The sequence below is a fragment of the Dipodomys merriami genome, unplaced genomic scaffold, assembly GCF_024711535.1.
Source record: "Dipodomys merriami isolate MVZ:Mamm:240054 unplaced genomic scaffold, mDipMer1.0.p SCAF_1, whole genome shotgun sequence".
Lineage (NCBI taxonomy): Eukaryota > Metazoa > Chordata > Mammalia > Rodentia > Heteromyidae > Dipodomys > Dipodomys merriami.
In genome coordinates, this window is record NW_027202270.1 from 54790652 (window position 1) to 54811679 (window position 21028).

A 21028-nucleotide genomic window follows, 5' to 3' on the forward strand; every position below is an offset into this window, starting at 1 on the left:
TTGAATCTCAGTCTTCACATCTTAAATTCCTAGGTAGGCTTACAGGCATGAGCCACAATTGTCTGGCCTGCCCCTGCAAGCATGCATACACATGCACACATATGCTTACATCTATGTTCTATGTCATATATATAGAAAATAATAGAGAAAAAATTGTTCTCCCAATCAAGCATTTATTGTATTTTTGGTTTGGTCCTATAGATAACTTTGCACTGGTTGCTTTTGAACTGTCTTTTTTTTTAAGTATATCTAGATTGTTATCAATTTAATTTATTTATGTTAGTAATTAAGCAATATTACTAAAATTGCTTCCCTGGAAATTTGATGAGTGTAGTACTAATTCATCAAAAGACTACAGTTATAAAAGCAAAAAAATCAGAAGGGTAAGGACTTAAGCTTAGTGTTTTTAGGGTCTTGAGGATATATCTCAGTGGTAGGATGCTGGTCTAACATTCATAAATCCCTGGTGTACATCCCTGCTACCACAAACTAGCTTTTCTCAAGTTATTTTTAAAGCTAATTGGTAAATATGTTAAGGAAAATAATTATTGTTTTGATTATTATTATAGTTATGATTATGTTTTTACAGTGCCTCTTATATATTTAGCTCATTGGCCAAAAATACTAAGCTATTAAAAGAGTCCACATACATCTTTACTATCCATGATGCTGAAGAAATAAACAGAGGGGCTTTGTGGACCTGTCAGTGATTTTCATATTTTTGTCCTAAATGTAACTGCAATGTTACTGAAGGATTTAAGTAGGAAAGTGCAAGCGTTTGATTTATGCTTTGAATATCATTACTTATACATTTGAGGAAATTAAAAAGCCTCTTTCTCCATTCTTTTAAGATTGAACATAGCTTTGTAACGATTGCAAGATGGTTACAATTCTTTTGGCTTTTAGTGTTTGTCAGGGGAAAACCATTTTACTACAGAGATTTGTTGTTGTTGTTTTTTTTAATTTAACTTTCAAGGTGATGTACAGAGGGGTTACAGTTATATACTTAAGATAGTGGATACATTTCTTGGTGAACTTATTACCCACTCCCTCTTTTTTCTCCTATTTTTCCTCCCCTATAATCCCCCCTCCCCAAGTTATAAAGTTCAATTTCCAACATACTGTCTTGTGAGTATTGCTGTTGTAATGGTTCACCCTTGGTCCCTTGTCTCACCATTTTGTTATTCCCCTTTCCTTCCCTAATTCAGATTAACATATGTACAATACCCAGGGTACCAAAATCAAATACAGTGACGACAGGGGATAAACCATAAGGGGAGAAAAAAACTAGAAAGAAAAAAAGAAATCACATAGTACATTAAAAACAACAACAAAGAAAAACCTCTTATATCCTTATCTTGAAGTTCATTTCACTTAGCATCATCTTATATGGTCATATGTACATAGCTATTGAGCTATTTTGCTATAATCTGCTAGGACTATGCTAGACATATACTAATTATTACAAATGAAGGAAACCATGGGATCTATGTTTCTTTGGGTCTGGCTTACTTCACTTAATATGATTTTTTCCAAGTCTTTCCATTTCCTTACAAATGAGGTGATATCATGCTTTCTGATAGAAGCATAGAATTCCATTGTGTACATATACCAAATTTTCTCGATCCATTCATCTACTGAAGGGCAGCTGGGTTGGTTCCATATCTTTTCTATATTGGTTAAATACCTGTAAAAACTAAAGTTAGATTCTTATGTATCACCTTGTGCCAGAATCAATTTCCAATGGATCAGAGACCTCAAGGTAAAAGCAGATACCCTGAAAACATTACAGGAAGGAATTGGAGAAACACTATGGCTCCTTGGCACAGGTCGAAATTTTCTTAATAAAGACCCAGAAACACAACAAATCAAAGAAAGGTTGTACAAATGGGAATGCATTAAACTGCAGAGCTTCTGCATGGCAAAGGACATAGCTAGTTAAGATAAATAGAAAGCCCACAGATTGGGAGATCTTCACTAGCCATACAAGAGACAAGGGTCTTATATCTAAAATGTACTTAGAACTCAAAAAATTAAATCTCCCAAAAGCAAATTCTCACAGAAACAACCACCCCATTAATAAGAAGGCTAAAGACTAAAAGAGAGATTTCTTTGAAGTGGAATAAGAATGACCAATAGACACATGAAGAAATGCTCAACATCTCTGGCCATAAAAGAACTGAAAATCAAAGCAACATTGAGATTCCACCCTACCCCAGTTAGAATGGCCATTATCAAGACATCTAATAACAACAGATGCTGGAAGGGATGTGGCCAAAAGGGAATGCTACACTGTTAGTGGGAGTGTAAACTTGTTCATCCAGTGTGGAGGTTCCTCAAAAGACTAAACATAGAGCCCCTTCTATGACCCAGCAATCCCAGTTTTGGGCATTTACCCAAATGACCACAAACAAGGCCATACTAAAGCTACCAGCACAGCCATGTTCATTGCAGCATTATTTACCATTGTTAAGATATGGAACCAACCCAGATGCCCCTCAGTAGATAAATGGATTACTATAGAGTTTTAAATTCCTCCTTACTCCCCACAGCTAAAGACCTTTAATGTCAGTACAGGTAAGTAGTCTATTCTCTAGTTACCTTATTTTGCTATTCATTTTTTCTTTACTCTTTTAATAAAAATGAAAATAGAAGTCAGAAAAGAGAGACATGTGAGCATCCATGGGGAGATTGAAAAGGAAGAAGTAGGGAGCACCACTTACAACCTCAGCTAGTGTATGATTCACTGGACCTGTCAGGATCTCAGCATTTGGAATGCAGAATTAGGAAGACATCCTCCATGGGGAATAAGATTTAATTTGAAGATAACTTGTACAGTGGCTTGAAATTATAACTTAAAAACTGAAGAACAGTGAAAGTGACTTTTCTTGAAGGTGAGGACTCAGATTTGAAGTCAGTAAATGGGATTGGACAGATGGCCGTGTTATTAAGAACTTCAGTGAGACAGATTTCTACTATATACATGATTTAAATAGTTTGCAAACTTTTTAAAAGCAGTGGGACTCTTTCTTCAAACATAATCTATCTAGTATGGAATTTTAATACAGAAAATATATTAGGAATCAGGCACTAGTGGCTCACACCTGTTATCTTAGCTACTCAGAAGGCTAAGATCTATAGTTTTTCAAAACTGGCCGAGGCAATAAAGTCTGTGAGACTTTTATCTCCAATTAAATACTCCCCTCTGCCCCCCTCCCCCAAAAAAAGCTGGAAATAGGCTAAGGCTAAACTGAAGCTCAGGGACAGGGCTCAGTCCCCTAAATTCAAGCTCCAGGACTGGCACTCCTCCCAAATATATGTACATATATTTTATATCCAATATAATAAAATAATACATAAAACAAATACTATAAAATAATATATAAACCCCAAGTTAAGGACACAAATGTTTTTTTTCTTTCTTGCTATTGTGTCTAACATATTTATAAGATATTTCTTTGTTGCTTTGTATGTCCCTCCCCCACAGTACAACCCCTGTTTATACTATATTTGATGTTGGTATAATTTGTGGAGGGGAAGGGAAAAAACAAATTGTTTAAATAGGGATACAGGTGGACCCATTGCAACAATGAGATGTACAAGATGTTATATCGAAAATGAACTTTACAACTTTGGCATGAGGAGGGAAAGGGGGGTGGGGGGGAAGATGGAAAGGGATGGGAAGGGGAAACAAAGGAGGAAGCAACAATGCTTGATAAGAAATGCATTCATTACCTTGCCTATGTAATTGTAACCCCTCTGTACAGTATTTTCACAATAAAAATAAATTAATAAAAATAAGAAATTGTGAAAGCAAAAAATATATTAAATAATATGGTATAAAATAATAGACTAGTATAGTCTGTGCTAGTTTATTGGACATGTAGTACTTAGATTCTAGGCTTCTGAGTGTATGCATGTATTTCACATATAGTAATGTTTTTATTTGATACTGTGCTTTGTTTGGTATGTTATACATCCTTTGTTTTCCAGAACTATGTTAAATAATTCAATTAAATCTATATTTGTTTTTTAATTACACAAAGCTCTAAATCTTTTGCTTATTCTTTTTTTAAAATATATTTTTATTGTGAAAATACTGTAAAGAGGGGTTACAATTACATGGGTAAGATAATGACTACATTTCTTATCAAGCATTGTAGCCTCCTGCTTTGTTTCCCCTTCCCATCCCTTCATATCCTCTCCCCCCCATCCCCCCACCAAACTTGTAAAGTTCGTTTTTTGACATAACGACTTGTACATCTCATTGTTGCAATGGGTCCTCCTGTATTCTTGTTTTAACAATTTGTTTTTTCCCTTCCCTTCCACATATACCAATATCATATATAGTGAAAGCAGGGATTGTACCATGGGGGAGGGACATACAAGGCAACAAAGACATAATCTTATAAATATGTTAGAAACTCTCTCTCTCTCTCTCTCTCTCTCTCTCTCTCTCTCTCTCTCTCTCTCTCTCTCTCTCTCTCTCTCTCTCTCTCTCTCTCTCTCTCTCTCTCCCTGGGACCTGTCCCTGAACAATTCAGCCTCTCTCTCTCTCTCTCTCTCCCTGGGACCTGTCCCTGAACAATTCAGCTCAAGGCTCATCTTTTGCTTATTCTTTAGAGCTTCATGCATTTGTCCGTGAAAGGATCAGCTAACTATATATCATCTCTCATTATATTTCTAACCTTTGTATTCTTGTCAGAAATTCTTAGTCAATATTAAAATTCATAGAATATACTAATGGCTCGTGACATATGTCTGTTAATCTTCCCATAATATTCTGTACATCTATTTCTCATTTTGAAGGAAAACTTAATCCTTTGGAAAAAGATATACTTTGAATAGATTATTTATTTAAACAATATGAAAACCAGTGCTTTTCTCGTATTATTTTCTCATCACTAGATTTCTGGAAATCTCAAGAGTAAATTTTTTAAAGCTTTACCAGAAATCTTTCATCAAAAGGGGTATCCATTTAGAGATTGAATAAAGGCCAAAAGAGACAAAAATCAAAATTATACAGAAAAAAAAGATGGCATTGTTAAGTGTTTCAGTCAATGTGAATTTCATGTATGATTTGTTTGTTTGGAGGGTTGTTTGTTTTTTAAACTACCAAGTTTGTAGCACTCAGATTGGGACTTGACAGCTACTTTTAATTCAATCCCGTCATTTCTCACATAAGGAAACTCACATAAGTATTTAGGGGAGATTGAGACTTGTTCAGAAATTAAAGTTTTAGGCCCCAGGCCCATACTCCTGGGCTTTCAAATGTCCGGTTTGCTCACTTACCCCTGTTTGCCAAATGAAGAGATGATAATGGTGAAAAACAGAGAAAAGATGTTTACTACAGGGCATGGGCATGTCATGGGAAGACAGGACACCACATGGTCAGCTGTCTTTGGGATACAGATATAAGCTGTAATTTTAGATAGATAAAGAACTGGGAGCTGTGGGAGAGAGGTACGCATGCTTATTAAATAGTCATGGTTGATACATGGCTTAGTGCTCATTATTTCCATCCTTGTTTGGGGCAGGTTCTGGAGACGTTGTTATTGCTGTGCTCTGGCTTACATGTTTTCTTCCTTGGTTCAGTGTCCTCCATCCCTTCTTGTAAACATGATGTTGGTTAAGTCCTGTCTTGCCCATATCCCTAGGTGATTGATTGCAGAGTGAGCAGAGAGAAAATGACCTAGAACAAAGACACATTCAAAATGGAACAGGGATGCCAAGCTTTTTCCTGCTTTTAGTTAGTTGGTGCACCCAAATAAGGAGTCAGTGCTTTTCAGCAAAATCAGTTTAAGTACCTGACAGCTCCAGATGGCTCTTGGTGATTGCTGGTAGCTTGTGTTTGAAAATGTAAGCAATTGACTGCTTTCAGTTGTTACAATGTGTCCAGTGAAAAGAGAGATCAATCCATTTTATTTAAACTGGAATATACTTAATTTCTTTAAATGATATTCTGAAAATGTGAGTGAATACCTATAAAATGTTAGAGTAATTATCTATAAACATACTCAGAATAATTTTAACTGCTGTCTAATAGATTGTGTGTCTCATCTTCTATTTTCTAGAGTCCCTTAACAGAAACATTTTGGTTGTTACTTGCTTGTTGTGTTTGTTTTGTTGGTTTGTTTTGTTTTGCTACTTAATATCTTAAGGTATATTGGTCCAAATATTTGCCTAGAAAGTGATCTAAAGAAATAGCTATATAGCTGGGCACTGGTGGCTCATGCCTGTAATCCTAGCTACTCAGGAGGCTGAGATCTGAGATCTGAGAATCACAGTTCAAAGCCAGCCTGGCAGGAAAGTTCGTGAGACTTTTATCTGCAATTAGCCACCAGAAAACCAGAAGTGGTGCTGTAACTCAAGTGGTAGAGCGTTTGCTTGAGCTGAAGAGTTCAGGGACAACATCCAGGCCCAGAGTTCAACCCCACAACCAACAAAAGAAAAGGAAAAAGAAAAGAAATAGTTGTATGAAAGTCTTTGTCATAACTTTTAGAAAATAGTAAATGAATATAACTATAGAGGTTAGAGGTTCTATTAAGCCAAAAAAAGCAACATTGTGACTATCAGATGATATACCTTCATGTTACTATATTTCATTTTAGGTTACATTGTATTAAAAATGTATGTAATGGGTCCTAATGTATATAATCTGTATAAAAGGCTCCACTGAATCTGATTTTGTACTTTTATGAACCCTCACAGGGAACTTTCAGTGTTGTTAACAGATGATATCATTCTTTAAGAAAAATCTTCATTGGAAAACTGTTTCTAGCTTGTTCTCATTTTTAAAAAAATCAATAAGAAATGGGGGATTCCCTATACTGCTCAGGTTGGCCTGGAACTCTTAGGCTTATGTAGTTGCTTCCAAATAGCTGAGACTACAGGTATAGGCTACTATACCTGATTTAAGCCAGAGCTCCACATATACGAGTACGGGGCTCTATCACTGAGCTACATCCTGAACATCACATATATAGATATATAGATATTTTTTTGGGGGGGAGGTCGGTCATGGGGCTTGAACTCTGGGCCTCTGCACTGCTCCTCAGCTCTTCAGCTCAAGGCTAGCACTCTACCACTTGAGCCACACAACTACTTCTGGGTTTTTGAGTGGTTTATTGTAGGTAAGAGTCTCACAGCCTTTCCTATCAGGGCTGGCTTTGAACTGCTATCCTCAGATATCAGCCCCCTGAGTAGCTAGAATTACAGGGGCATGAGCCACCAGTGCTGGTTCTTCAGATATATTTTTAATACTAAAATGTTAATGCTGCTGAAACACAAGGAGCTAATCATGTTTATATTTCTTTGCCAACATATCCTATCCTTCCTTATTTGTATCTGTTCAGATCTATACCTACCAGCTGTCAGAATTATAAACTCTGTGATTACACAAAAAAGAATATTTGATATACAGTATTGATGTTTGAACACTGTTATCTTTAACAATTGTTCAGTGAAATTTTATGCAGCACATAAAATCATGTAGGGAAAAATTGTGGCCTGCCATTTTCATCATTCTTTGGGAGGATAATATCTTGTGCATTGTAAGGTATTTAATAACATATTTAGTCTCTGATTTCTCAGTGTTTTCAGTACAAATCACAGTTGTGAAAATTAAAAATATTTCCAAAATGCTCATTATGAGACAGATATTTATACGATTACCCTTGTTTTAGATCTAATTGTTTAAGTCATAGGAAACATCTATAATTAATTTAGTCCCTGATCTTCTGCACATTTTCTCTCATTGTTCATAACAAAACCTTTTTCACATTATTGTATGTTAACTTTTAGTTGTGTTCTTTTACTCAAACTGGTTTCTTTCCCTTCCTCTGGCCCTCACTTCTTGCTTTTCTTCCTTCCTTCCCTTTCCTTCCTTTTGCCTTCCTTCCTCTTTTCCTCCTACCTCCTTCCCTTCCTTCCTTTCAAAAGTGGAATCAGAATTACTGATATCAGGAAATTAGTGTGTGAATAAGGACATTAACTAAACTATAGACCATAAATGAATTTTACCTGTTCAGCCTCTAATATATTTTTTTCTGTTCTAGAGTCCAACCTCAGATACTGTGCCCTATTTTTAATGGTATTTATTTAGTCTTCTTCTTTTGGTTCTCAGGCCTTCCTGTTCTTTATAAGTATCATACTGTTGATGAATGCTAGTCATTTACTTTATATGTAGTCTTCCAATTTGTGTGTATCATGGTTCAACTGAAGTTTTGTGTTATTGCAAAGAATACCATAGAGTTGACATCCTCTTCTTGAGATATCAAGATGACATTCCATTTAATTTTAAATGATGCAGTTTGTACTCTGTAAAGGTACCTTTCTCAATTTGTATTTAATAAGCATTCTGGAGAAGAACTTTAGATTATGTAAATAATCTTGTTTCTACTAAATTTGTCACCTCCTACTTTTGTTATCCCTTTGATAAATTGCTTTAAAAAAGCCTTTCTTGGGCTGGGAAGTTCGCTCAGTGGTAGAGTGCTTGCCCCTCATGCATGAGGCCCTGGATTTGATTCCTCAGCACCACATAAGCAGAAAAAAGCTGGAAGTGGCACTGTGGCTCAAGTGGTAGAGTGCTAGCCTTGATCTGAAGAGCTGAGGGACAATGCCCAGGCCCATAGTTCAGCCCCCATGACCAACAACAACAACAAAAAAGCCTGTTCTTAGATTGTGGTAAGCCAATCATTGTTTATGGATTATTCACACTTACAAATCAGCCTTAACTTCAGGTGAATGCCTGTCTTCAGCCTTTTACCAGAGAATAGTAGTAAACAAAACGTGAAAGCAGTATTTGACTTTAAGATTTCCTTCAGTGTAGGGTAGCAAGAGTTAGAGTGGATTGTTAAATTATTTCCTTTCTTCCTTTCCTCCCTTCCTCCTCCCCTTTCCTTCTTTTCTTTTACTTCTCTTCCCTTCTCTTCCTTTCTGTCCTCTTTCCTCCCCTCCCTTTTCCTCCCTTCCCCTCTCCTCTCCTTTCCTAACTTCCTTTCTATTTGGACAGAGTCACTTTACATTATTACCAACGCTGGCCTCTAACTCATGAGCTTTCCACTTCAGCCTGCCAGGTATCAAGGATTATAGGTGTGTGCTACTTACTGCACTTGGCTCATGAAATTTTCTTGATTGTTTAAGATACTATATGGTGGAAGGTAGGGGTGGCATGGTCTGAGGCTGATCCTGGACAAAAAAAGCAGGACCCTATCTAAAAATAATCAAAGAAAAAAGCTCACATTATAGAGCTACTGACCTAGCAAGTATAAGATTCTTAAGTTCAAGTATCAGTGCCATAAAATATAGTTATAATAAACATCATCATCATCATTATCCTTTGGTAATTTAAAGAGGATGAGGTATTTTAGGAAGAATACAAATATAACATTAATTTACCTAAGCTTATGGCCTTATACATTTATGTAAAATTAGTGTATTCAAACTACTTAAAATTTTGAACGTAAAAAACTATTAAAAGTATCTAGAATACTTAAACTTAATTCAAACTCAGTATAAGAGAACTTGCCCATAGTCCCACTTGTGGGACTGAGAGGGGAAGATCTCACAAATTTGAGATCAGCGTGGGTGAGGCTATTTTCAAAAATAAAATCATTTTCTGTTATTCTGAAAGAATACCTAAGATTGGATGAGTAAGAAAATGTTTATTTAGCTCAAGTTTTAGATAAGAAGAGCTGACCACTTTTGGTGGCTTCTCTTTATCTACTTTCTCTTTTCTGAAGAGCTAATTCTTTTCCAAAGATGTGAGAACTCACTCACTCCTGCTCAGTCCCCCAAGAAAGACTTCACAGTCCCACTTAAGGACCTATTACAGAAATAAGCCTCAACATGACCTTCAGCAGGAACATTACCATTTTCAAGACATAGATGTATTTTTTTGTCCATATGTTATTTTTCTAAAAAATGTATATCTCTAATATTTATATGTCTTATATACACATCTGTATTTAAAGCAAGACATCTAACTATGTCTAATTCTTTTGAAAAATTGTTTCATTCTGAATATTGCCATTTTCCCCTCTCAGATATGGAGTCTGGAGAACGGTTGCCATCCTCAACAGCCTCCTCTACTACACCAACTTCCTCTTCCACCCCTTCTGTGGCTTCGGCAATTTCTAAGGGTGGCCTTTCCACTGGAGCTGCTTCGCTTAGCCCTACAATCAACCCATGTGGTGAGTTCTACTTATTAACTCATTTTCAGTCATTTTCATTTATAGTGTTAAGCATATAATAAAATATTCTGTGGGTTCCATTGGTCCCTGGAAAAGTTACTATGTTGGCCGGCACCAATGGCTTATGCCTGTAATCATAGCAATGCAATAGGCTGAGATCTGAGCATTGTGGTTCAAAGCCAACCCAGGCAGGAAATATCTCCAATTAAGTACCCAAAAGTGAGAAGTAAAGCTGTGGCTCAAGTGATAGAGCACTAGCTTTGAGCATAAAAGCTCAGAGATAGCACCCAGACTTTGAGTTCAGGCCCCAGGACTGGTCCATGTATGCACGCATGTACACACGGGTATACACACACACACACACACACACACATAATTTTAAAAACTCATTGTGTTAAATGTCTGGCCTTTATTTTATTTTACTCTGAGGTAACACCATTATTCTGCACTTTCTGTGATTATTTGGAATTCTGTCTGGGAGTTTCCTTTAACTTGTTTTACCACTTAGTTAACCAATTAGTAAGTGCACAATCTTTTTAAATCACAGGCAGTAAGAGGATAGAGAAATATTCCTCAATGGTAAGATTAGAAATCAGTTCTATTAATCCTTTGCCCCAAACTGGCTTCCAGTATTTGAAATGGCCTTCACATATTCCACTCCTCCAGTTTGTTCACAAATACATAGACAGATTATTATTATTATTATTTTGGTGGTACTCGAGTTTGAAACTTAAGCCTTACATTTCCTTGACTTGCTTCTTGGCTGGCATTCTACCATTCTGCCACACTTCCTGTCCAGCATTTTGCTGATTAATTGAAAATAGAGTTTCACAGACTTTTCTGCCTGGGTTGGCTTTGAACCTTGGTTCTCTAAGTCTCAGCTTCCTGAGTTTGAGCCACTAGTGCCTGGCCAAAAAAAAATTTTTAACTTGATTAACTCATTTGTTTAATGTAGGAAACATGTTATTCTTCAATCCCTTTTAATCATAGGGGTATTTCATATTTATAAACAGAACAAAATTATAAAATTTATTTTTTGTACTTAAATTTATATTTTTTGCATGAACGAAGTGAATAAGTGAAGAATGTTTGCTTACAAAATACTCCAGCATATTGTGAAATATACATTATTTAGTTATTTATGTTTTTCTAATTAGTACAATAGCATGGTGTTATTTTGCATTATATTATCATAGGACAACTTCTAAAATATTCTTAGTGATTACAGAATTATCTATCTATTTATCTATCTTTATGATAGAATCAGGGGAGGAAAACTGGGGTTTGAACTTAGGGCCTCATTGTTGTTAGGCAAATGCTCTATGGTTAAGCCATACAGGTGGCCCTTTTTGGCACTGGCTATTTTTGAGATGAGGTCTTGATCTCATATATACTTATACTAAGCTTCACTCTATTTTAAGCTTCTTGTTTTAGCTAGCATGACAGGATATGCACCATGCCTAGATTTCTCCATTGAGATAGAGCTCTCTGCCCAGGCTGGCCTGGAACCACATCCTCTTGATCTCAGTCTTCCATGAAACTAGGATGACAGGCAGATAACACTGTACACAGCTATGAGTTGAAAAGGGATCTCATGAACTTTTCTGCCCTGATTGGCCTTGAAATGAGATCTTCCCATTCTCAGCCACTCAAGAGCTAAGGTTACAGACTTGAGCCTTCAGTGCCTGGTTACATTATACATTTTTTAATGACCCTTCTTTTCCTGTACCCTGTTAGACTATTTATTAAGTAATCAACAAATTTGTCTATATTCTTCTTATGCATAACATGATGGCTGGATTCTAAAATTTCAATACCTTGTGCTAAAAAATGTGAGGACTGAGGATGTGGCTCAGGTGGTAGAACACTTGCCTGGCAAAGATAATGCCTGAGTTCAAGCCTCAATACCACTAGTACCAAGGAGAGGGGAGGACAATGATGCTGTGCTTGGTTATTTTAGGTTACTTCGTTTAAGAGATTGAGCACCTTTGTCCTTCTATTCGTTACTCTCTTCTCTTTTTTTTCTCCATGTTAAGTCCACATTTTATTCATTCTTTACATTGATTACATGCTATTTCACAGTGAGAATTTCCTTTATCTTTTACTGCCTCTTTACTGCCTCTTCCTTCTTCTTTTATTGTTAGATTGATTCAGTGGATTCTTTTATTCTACAGACTTTACATTTGTTTCTGAATTAGTCTTTAACATGTATAGTATTGCACAAGAACTGTCTATTGCTTTAATGTTAAAGGGCTCAGTAGTATCCTTGAGTTCAGCTCTTGAGATTTTTGTAAACTTTTTTTGTTCAATTGCTATTCTGAATTAATGACACTGGAGTTACCCAGTGTCAATGCTGATTATGTGTATGGACTGTTCTTTGTTAATGGTGGTATGGAGGGAGTTGCAGAGGAGTGGGGTGTGGTGGATTGCTGAGCAACATCAGATGTCTCCTTAATCTAGAAAAAGAGCCCTTTTCAACTATTTTAGAAGAGTGCAGAAGTTTTATAATGAGATAGTTTCATTGATGAAAGCGTAGCATCTTTTTGTTTATTTAGAAATATATTGCTTATTTTCTCATTAGGTTTTAACAGTCTACATCCGTAGCTCATTTGTTTTTGTGTTTTTTTTTAACTTTCTAGGTAAAATGATTGTTTCTTTTTACAGTGTTATACTTCGTGTTAACACCTATCAGACTGGGCATCTAGATCAGTGGTAGAGTATATAAGTAGATCAATAAATAACCACACCTTATGTTCCTTCTAACAAACAGGCCACTTAGGAGAAAGCTCAGTCTGTTGTTTTCCTGTCTTATTTAATTCACCATTATTTAATTCACTATTTTTGGCCCAGATATTTTCTGATAAACTCTCGCTGATACCATCTAAGGATAGATTTATTTTCTCCACTAATTAAAGAATTGAAAGGCAGGAAAATGTTTAAAGCAAATAGCACAAATTTATTTGAGAAGGAAAGAAAATAAGAGGTGGTGAGTGGCCTTCAAGATGGGAGTCCAGGACTGGGAAGGTGGCTCAGTGGTAGAGCGCTTGCCTTGCGTGCATGAGGCCCTGGGTTCATTTCTCAGCACCACATAAGCAGAAAAAGCCCGAAGTGGCACTGTGGCTCAAGTGGTAGAGCGCTAGCCTTGAGCTGGAGAGCTGAGGGATAGCACCCAGACCCAGAGTTCAGGCCCCACAACTGACCAAAAAAAAAAAAATGAGAGTCCACAATCCCTTTGTTTGGACAAATCAGATATATGTCATAACCGCTATCTCCTCTTAAGGTGCATATTCTTTTATTTTATTGGTCCAGTGATGGCTGTGACCACCTGAGGTCTCATGATTGGTTCCCTCCGCTTCTGGGAACGTATTCTTTTAGTCATGTCCTCACCACTATACATGCATTCATGTAGCTCATAAGGATGGAAAGGGTCCCTTCACAAGCAGGGGAGAGGCAGGTCATGTGTTCAGCAGTTCAGGTAGAGCATGTGCACCCAGGGCCCTGAGACTTGAGTGACAGAATGGTCACAAGAAGGGCAGAACATTCCCTCTTGTTCCTAGTTGTTCAGGCATTAGTCCCAGCAGCCTTGTTCTGTCCTTTTACCTAGCCAGGCAGCTAGCTCTCATGAACTAAATAATCAAATAAAATCATAAAATCTCCATAGGTAAATCCTTTTATTTTAAAACAAGTTGATCTCTCATTTTTACATATGTAAAGAAGAAAACAAAATTTTTACCCTTAAAATGCCAAAACTTCTACAGTTGTTTCATGAGTTCTTTGAGGTCATTCTGTTGTTTTAAATAATTATTTTATTTTAGAGAAGCACTTATTTCTGTCGTCTTCATAATAATGTCTATATAAATTCTTCTGAACTATAGAGTAATTTGAGCTTCATTTTCAAACTTTGAATGTTCAGCTGTGTTTCGTTGGATCAGAGGCTTTGTACTTATAGGATAGCAAGCTGAACATCATGTCGACGTAAGTTCCCTATGTCTACATCCATGTGGGCATTGTGGGTCCTCCAATGTAGTGGATGTGTGTATGTAGCTAAGGAACATTGTGCTCAAGGAAACCACCTTGTTGTAAATGAAAGTGAGCCCACTCTTTGTGAGGGGGAATCTGTAGCCTCATCCTTCAATTGTATATCATTCCAAGTATAATCCTAAAAAATAACCTAGGTAAGAAAGGATCAGAGCCTTGAAGTTTTGGAATACTCAGCAGTAATATACAAGGACACTTGAAGTCCCTTGGAAGATTGCTTCTTACAACACAGCTTGTATTAGCTTGTATTAGCTTACATTAACAAAAGCCCCAACAAACAAAAACCCAAATACTTCAGTAAAGACCAATTAACAGTCATGTGCTATTGGTCTTATTAGAATTATTTTTTTCTTTTTTTTGCGGGTCGTGGGGCCTGAACTCTGGGCCTGGGCGCTGTCCCTCAGCTCTTCACCTCAAGGCTAGTGCTCTACCACTTGAGACAGAGGGCCACTTTCAGCTTTTTTGCTTATATGATACTGAGGAATTGAACCCAGGGCCTCATGCATGCAAAGCAAGCACTCTACCACTGAGCCACCTTCCCAGCCCCAGAATAATTTTTCTTTAAGAAATTATTGTATATACGTTTTTCTATTTTGGGGAGGGGAAGGGAAATAATAAAATGCTTAAATGTAACAAAATGTTACAATGCTTGTAACACATTGTACAAGAGATATAGAATGAGATGTACAAGACACTATGTTGAAAATGAACTTTATAACTTGGGGAGGTATTGGGAGGAGTTGGGGGGGTGGGGAGGGAAGGGACTGTAGGGGAAAAACAAAGGAGGAGGTAACAATGCTGGACAGGAAATGTTCTCATTACCTTACTCATGTAACTGTAAACCCTCTGTATAGTAATTTTACAATAAAAAAATAAAAAATGCCAAAAATGCCTAAAATCCTAGCTATTCAGGAGGTTGAGATCTGAGGATCCCTGTTCAAAGCTAGCCCAGGCAGGAAAGTCTTATCTTCAATTAATCACCAGAAAATTGGAAGTGGAATTGTGACTCCAAATGGTAGAGTGCTAGCCTTGAGCACAAAAGCTTAGGGATAGTGTCCAGGCCCTAAGTTCAAGTCCCACGACCAAGCAAAAAACAAAAACAAAAACAAAAAAAAAATAAATCCCCCAACAACAGCAACAAAAAAGATTTTTAAAAAGCTTCCTAATCCTAAAGAGACATTCGGACCAGCTTTCAATAAATACGTAGGCACAATAAACAAAAGCAGTTAAATAAAAGATAGACACTGAAAAACAAAAAATTAAAATCTTAGTTGAAAAAAAGACATGAATGTTTGTTTTGTTTTTGAGATGATGTTTCGCTGTACAATTAGGCTGTGCTGGAACTCACAATCCTCCTGCTTAGCCTCTTTAGTACTGGGGTGTCAGGCATCTACCACCATAGCTGGCAAACCACAGATATGAGCTAACAACTTAACTAGATAGCTGTGAAGAACAAAAGGATCAACAGATTACATGACTCATATTATCTAGGTGCAAGTAGCCATATTAGTTTACTTTAGGGCCCTGAGGGATGTGAAAACTATGCCACTGGAACCTTTGTGTAAAAAGCTAGATGATGTACATTATCCTGAATCTCAGTTTCAGAAATATTCAATAGTTTTTCTACATATTGGTTTCAGCCAAAAGCTAAGTAAATGAAATATAAGCAGAATTTTACAAATAAACTTTATAGAGTGAATCTGTTTGAAATTATTATTTTTATAGAATGAATCTATTTGAGATTATTATTATTTGGTACAATATATAGGGATTTGAGAACTTTAAATGATAGTTTGTACTATAGACCATAGGTTTTCCATCCATTTATGAGCCGATAATTCTAAACAAAGCATAGGGAAATACAGAATATATAGAACCCATAAATTGTTTAAAGCTTTTCTAACTGAAACTACATTAAGAATGGTTGTTTTGTCATTGTTGTTGGTTGGTTGTGGGACATGAACTCGGGGCCTGGACACTGTCCCTGAGCTCTTTTGCTGATTGCTAGCACTCTACTACTTTGAGCCACAGCACCACTTCTGGTTCTCGGTTAATTGGAGATGAGTTTCATAGACTTCCCTGCCTAGCTTGGCTTTGAGCTGGGATCCTCAGATCTCAGCCTTTTGGGATTACAGGCTTGAACTACCAGCGCCCGGCAGGAATGGTTTTCATTTAAAATTTAACAGTGATTTATATATGTATCTTAATTGTAGATCTTTACATATGTGTGCCAAATCACTATATGTTGAGGAAATTGCAAGTTGATCCATTAGGTCTTAGTTTAGGGTAGATGTTATGTTTAATATTTAATTATGAATAGGAAACTATGGTAAATAAGCAAACCTTCCACAGATAGGTAATTCTATGATGAGTAATCACAGACTGAGGCCTCTTCTGATTTTATATTCTATATTCAAGATGGATTTTCTTGCTCATATGTAAGGTCATGTAAAAGCACTCTTTTCCAGGACAGAAAGGGTAATAGATAGGCTAAAGCTGTATGCCAGCTCAGTTGGACTCCTTTCAAAGAGCTGTCCTAGAAGCTACACCCATACATTTCCATTTACAACTCTTTCTTCAGAACTGTGTGAATGGTAATCTCAGCTTTGAAAAAGACTAAGAGAAATAGTTTATAACTAAGTATATTACTATTTTGAATAAAATAGTGGTTCTATTAGCAAATGCAGAGGAATAAGAAAAGGGCAACCTGAGGAGTAGGTCAAGGTCACATAATTTAGAACTTAAGTATGGCATTGGGAATTTATGCAGAATAATATTAAGAATACGAACTCTGCAGTCAAAAGGCTCTGAAATTGAATTTTGGTTTGTCCCTTCTTTAGCAATGTGACTGTGAGTAAGTTACCCTTTTCTCATTTAATGTGGTGTAACAATACTTCCTTTGTAAAATTATGAGGGTAAGTGAGATAAAACCTGACACAGTAGGTGCCTAGTAAATTGTAGTCATTGTCTTCATACTTTCACCAAAAAAGGATAATTTTCTATGGTAGCATTGCTTTCAAAATGATTTCTCTAGCAGCCTGTTGAGCATCAGCTTACAATTAAGTAAAAGTAAATTATACTTAAATATTTATATTTAAGTATATCTGTGTATAGGAGAAATGATGAGGGCCTAACTTCAGGACTACTGAAGAGTGAATAATAAAGACTCCAAAGATATTCAGAGAGTAGCCTCTTAAAGGACATAGAAAGTGAATTTGGGCCAGGAGGTGTTTTGAGATAGCATGACATGACTTCGGTATCTTACCAAAGATGTGACATAATGTGAAATGTGGAGAAGAAATACATTTTAAAAGATAAAAGACTTAAGCTGCCTTATTGAATGTTACATGTAAGTAGAATACACATATTTATATAACTAGACTATTATTGGTGAAAGTTGTGAGTTATTTCCAGCTTCTGCCAATTGCAAACAATGCTATTTTAAGGTTATTATACATAGATATTGATATGTATGAGTATGCATTTCCAAAGATATTTTCTTCTTTATCAGAACTACTGGGGTTTGGTGGGTTTTTTTTGTTTTTGTTTTTTTGCCATGTTGATATTAGAAATGTTGATTCTTCTTAACACCTGGTGTTGTTAGACTTTCAGATTTTTTTTTCAGTGATGAACATAAAATATTTTGTTGAAGTACTTTTTTAGCTTTCTATTAAATTTTTGTCTTTTGGGATTTCCCCCTTTTTAAAGTACCTGTTTAGGGTTTAATGTATATCTTAATTATTTTTTTTTCCTTAAAGATTTATGAACTCTTTTCATAAAATTCTTTCATAAATTTCTTTTCATAAAACTCTTTACATAAGTAACCAGCTGCTAGATCTTTTTTAGTCAGTTTACGTATGAGATTTTTATTCTATGTTGTCTTTTGATGAACAGAACTACTTTTTTTCTTATGTAAGTATTGACACTTGAACACTGAGCTTGGGCACTGTCCTTGATCTTTTTTGCTCAGGGTTAATGCTCTACCACTTGAGTCACAGATTCACTTGCAGTTTTTTGTTTCTTAATTAGAGATAAGTGTCTTACAAACTTAAATGCCAGTCCTGGCTTCAAACCACAATCCTTATATCTCATCCTCCTGAGTAGATAGGATTACAAGTATGTTTCACCAGCACCCAGCTCTGAATTTCTTTACTGTCTAATTTATCTAGATTTGTTATGCTTGCCTTTGTTTATCTCAAAGGTTTTATATATCTATATATATACACATATGTTATATATAATTTTAAGATTTTACTTACCTCTTGTCCATTATGCTATGTTAACAAAATAACTTAACATGGACAATTAATAAATAATTTAATTTTTTATCACAATGCAGGAAGTTGGAAGGTCTAAGATCAAGGTACTGCCCAGATTCAGTGTCTAGTCATATATTAATTTATTTTGTGTAGTTTTCACAAAATACCTGACTGGATACTTTACAGGGAAAGGAAGTTTATTTGGCTTAAGTTTCTGGTAGCTGGAATGTGCAAACACTATGACACTGGTACTACATTAATCTCTTCTGAAAGTGACCTATTCACCTTCTACTAGGTTGAAGGATTATCCTTTTAAAGATCATCTCATCTTAACACTACCACATTGGAGTTCTGTACAAGCTTTCAACACAGGAAATCTTATGGGAAAAACCACATCCAGACCATGCGTTGACAAGTTTTCTCCACTATGGCACCTTCTTACTGAGTTCTCACATGATGAAAAAGTTGTATAAGGGACCTAATCCCATTCACAAGGGCAGAGCTGTCATGACCTAAAAATGTTCTAAGGCACCTCTGTTAATACTATTACATTAGAGATTCTAACATAAGAATTTGTGTGTGTGTGTGTGTGTGTGTGTGTGTGTGTGTGTGTGTGTGTGTGTGTGTGTGTGTGTGTGTGTGTGTGTGTGTGTGTGTATGTGTGTGTGCGCGTGTGTGTGCGTGTGCGTGCGCTGGTCCTAGGGCTTGAACTCAGGGCCCGGGTGCTGTCGCTGAGCATTTTTGCTCAAGGTCAGCACCCTGCCACTTTAGCCACAGCTTCGCTTCTCACTTTTTTTGGTGGCTAATTGGAGATCAGAGTCTGGATATCCCTGCCTGGGCTAGTTTTGAACCATGGTCCTCAGAACTCAGCCACTTGAGTAGCTGGATTACAAGCATGAGCCACTGGCACCCAGTTAACATAAGAATTTTGAGGAACACCAACATGGTGTTCTTTCATTTATATTACTTAAAAAGTACATATGCTAGATATCAGACAAATGTGATAGCCTGAATGAGCTTTTTGGTCTCGGAAATATCTCCAGCTTGGGCTGTTGATTTGTGTATCCGTCAAGTCAACTAGAAATAACAAATTGCTAAAGGCATTTTAATCAGGAAAAGATTTAATGAAAGGAATTAGGTACTTATAAAATTATTGAAGAGCAGCCTGCTGATCTCCATGAATAATTTCAGAGCGTTACTGCCTAATTGACCTGTTGAGGAAATTATCTCTGATTCCATTAAGACACCATTGTACCAACTTCTGACTTCATGACTGTACCATCTTCACTGCAATCTTGTGATCCTAATACTGTACAAGAAAAAAAAAAGAGGTATGGGTAGGAGAAACAAAAGTCAGAATTAGCTCTAGGGCTGTTCAGTATAGCCTTTTAGATCTGAATCATCATATAGTACTTCATGATCCATATTACCTCTTTTTTATGTTTTTGTTTGTTTTGGTCCTGATAGCCTGGGTGTTATCCCTTAGCTTTCTCACTCAAGGCTGGTGCTCTACCATTTGAACCATAGCTCTACTCTGGGCTTTTTAATGGTTAGTTGATGATAACAATCTCATGGACTTTACTGTCCAGACTGGCCTTGAACCTCACATCTCAACTTCCTAAGTACCTAGTTTACAGGTGTGAACCAATGACACATGACTCAGATTATACCCATTTTTAATTCTTCCAAATACTCCTTTCTAAACAACTTCCCAACTTTGGTTTTAAAAGAAACTGGTAAATGTGGCTTTTTGCCAATATTTTTGTATCACAGGAAGGTGCAGTAAAAGATTGTTGAAGCTAACATTGAATTAACCAATTATCAGTGCATTTCAGCTTATCTGGCTAATAACCACCCCAGCCATATCTCCCCTCTCTGATATTGTGATTTTTTTTTCAAAAATCATGTATATGATAGTTATTTTTAATCAATCAGTTCTTTTATTTACAAGGATATTTCAGTAATACATCTAATAACATAATTTTCCCTTGGTACAGAGTTCTCTTTATGAATATAAATTAAAACAAGTTTAATAAATTCTTAATTCCAAAATGATATGGCTCAACTCTCATAGATAATAGCAAATATCTTCTTTCTTCTTTAAAGATTGTAGAGGACTTTTTAAGGACTTCATTCCTTTTATACAGTATCACTAATTCTTTCTTCTGATCATATCTATCAGTATCATTCTTACAGCATCTATCCATAAAAGAGACCACTTAGAAAAACCCTTCTTTTATTCCTTATACTCTTCTGACCATTGTCCTATTTTTTCCTAAATTTACACAGCCCAACTTCCATAAAGAGATAGATGCTAAGCTTTCCCTTTTCTTGCCTTCATGTATCTCTCAGCCTTACCATCCATTCTGGGCTTTTCTTCCCTGCCTCAGTCTCTTATCAGAAGTTGACATAATTGACACTCTGTATTTGCAGATCTTCCCTCTTAGTTTCCATGCTGCTACTCTTAGATTTTCTCTTGTCTCTTTAGCTCCTGCTTCTCATCATTTGGGGGAGGAGGGTGTTTTATTTTGTTTCATT

At 36.3% G+C, this 21028-nt stretch overlaps 1 protein-coding gene and 1 long non-coding RNA gene across 16 annotated transcripts in view; one reads left to right on the forward strand and one right to left on the reverse strand.

Annotated features, from left to right (window-relative positions):
- Baz2b (bromodomain adjacent to zinc finger domain 2B) overlaps positions 1 to 21028 on the forward strand; it is a 145537-nt gene that overhangs the window by 19621 nt on the left and 104888 nt on the right. For 14 of the 15 annotated variants that reach the window (XM_070022431.1, XM_070022456.1, XM_070022412.1 and 11 more), the window contains one exon: positions 10047 to 10193. In XM_070022431.1, coding sequence (XP_069878532.1) covers positions 10049 to 10193 — 145 coding nt within the window. In that variant the 5' untranslated portion in view covers positions 10047 to 10048. Of the gene's footprint in view, positions 1 to 8057; positions 8093 to 10046; positions 10194 to 21028 lie in introns of those variants that run through there. The other variant, XM_070022421.1, reaches the window with a different exon arrangement.
- Positions 19651 to 21028, reverse strand: part of LOC138827107 (uncharacterized) — a 46151-nt gene continuing 44773 nt past the window's right edge. Inside the window, exon 3 of the long non-coding RNA XR_011371968.1 lies at positions 19651 to 19799. This is a non-coding gene — a long non-coding RNA (uncharacterized lncRNA). The remainder of the gene's footprint in view (positions 19800 to 21028) is intronic.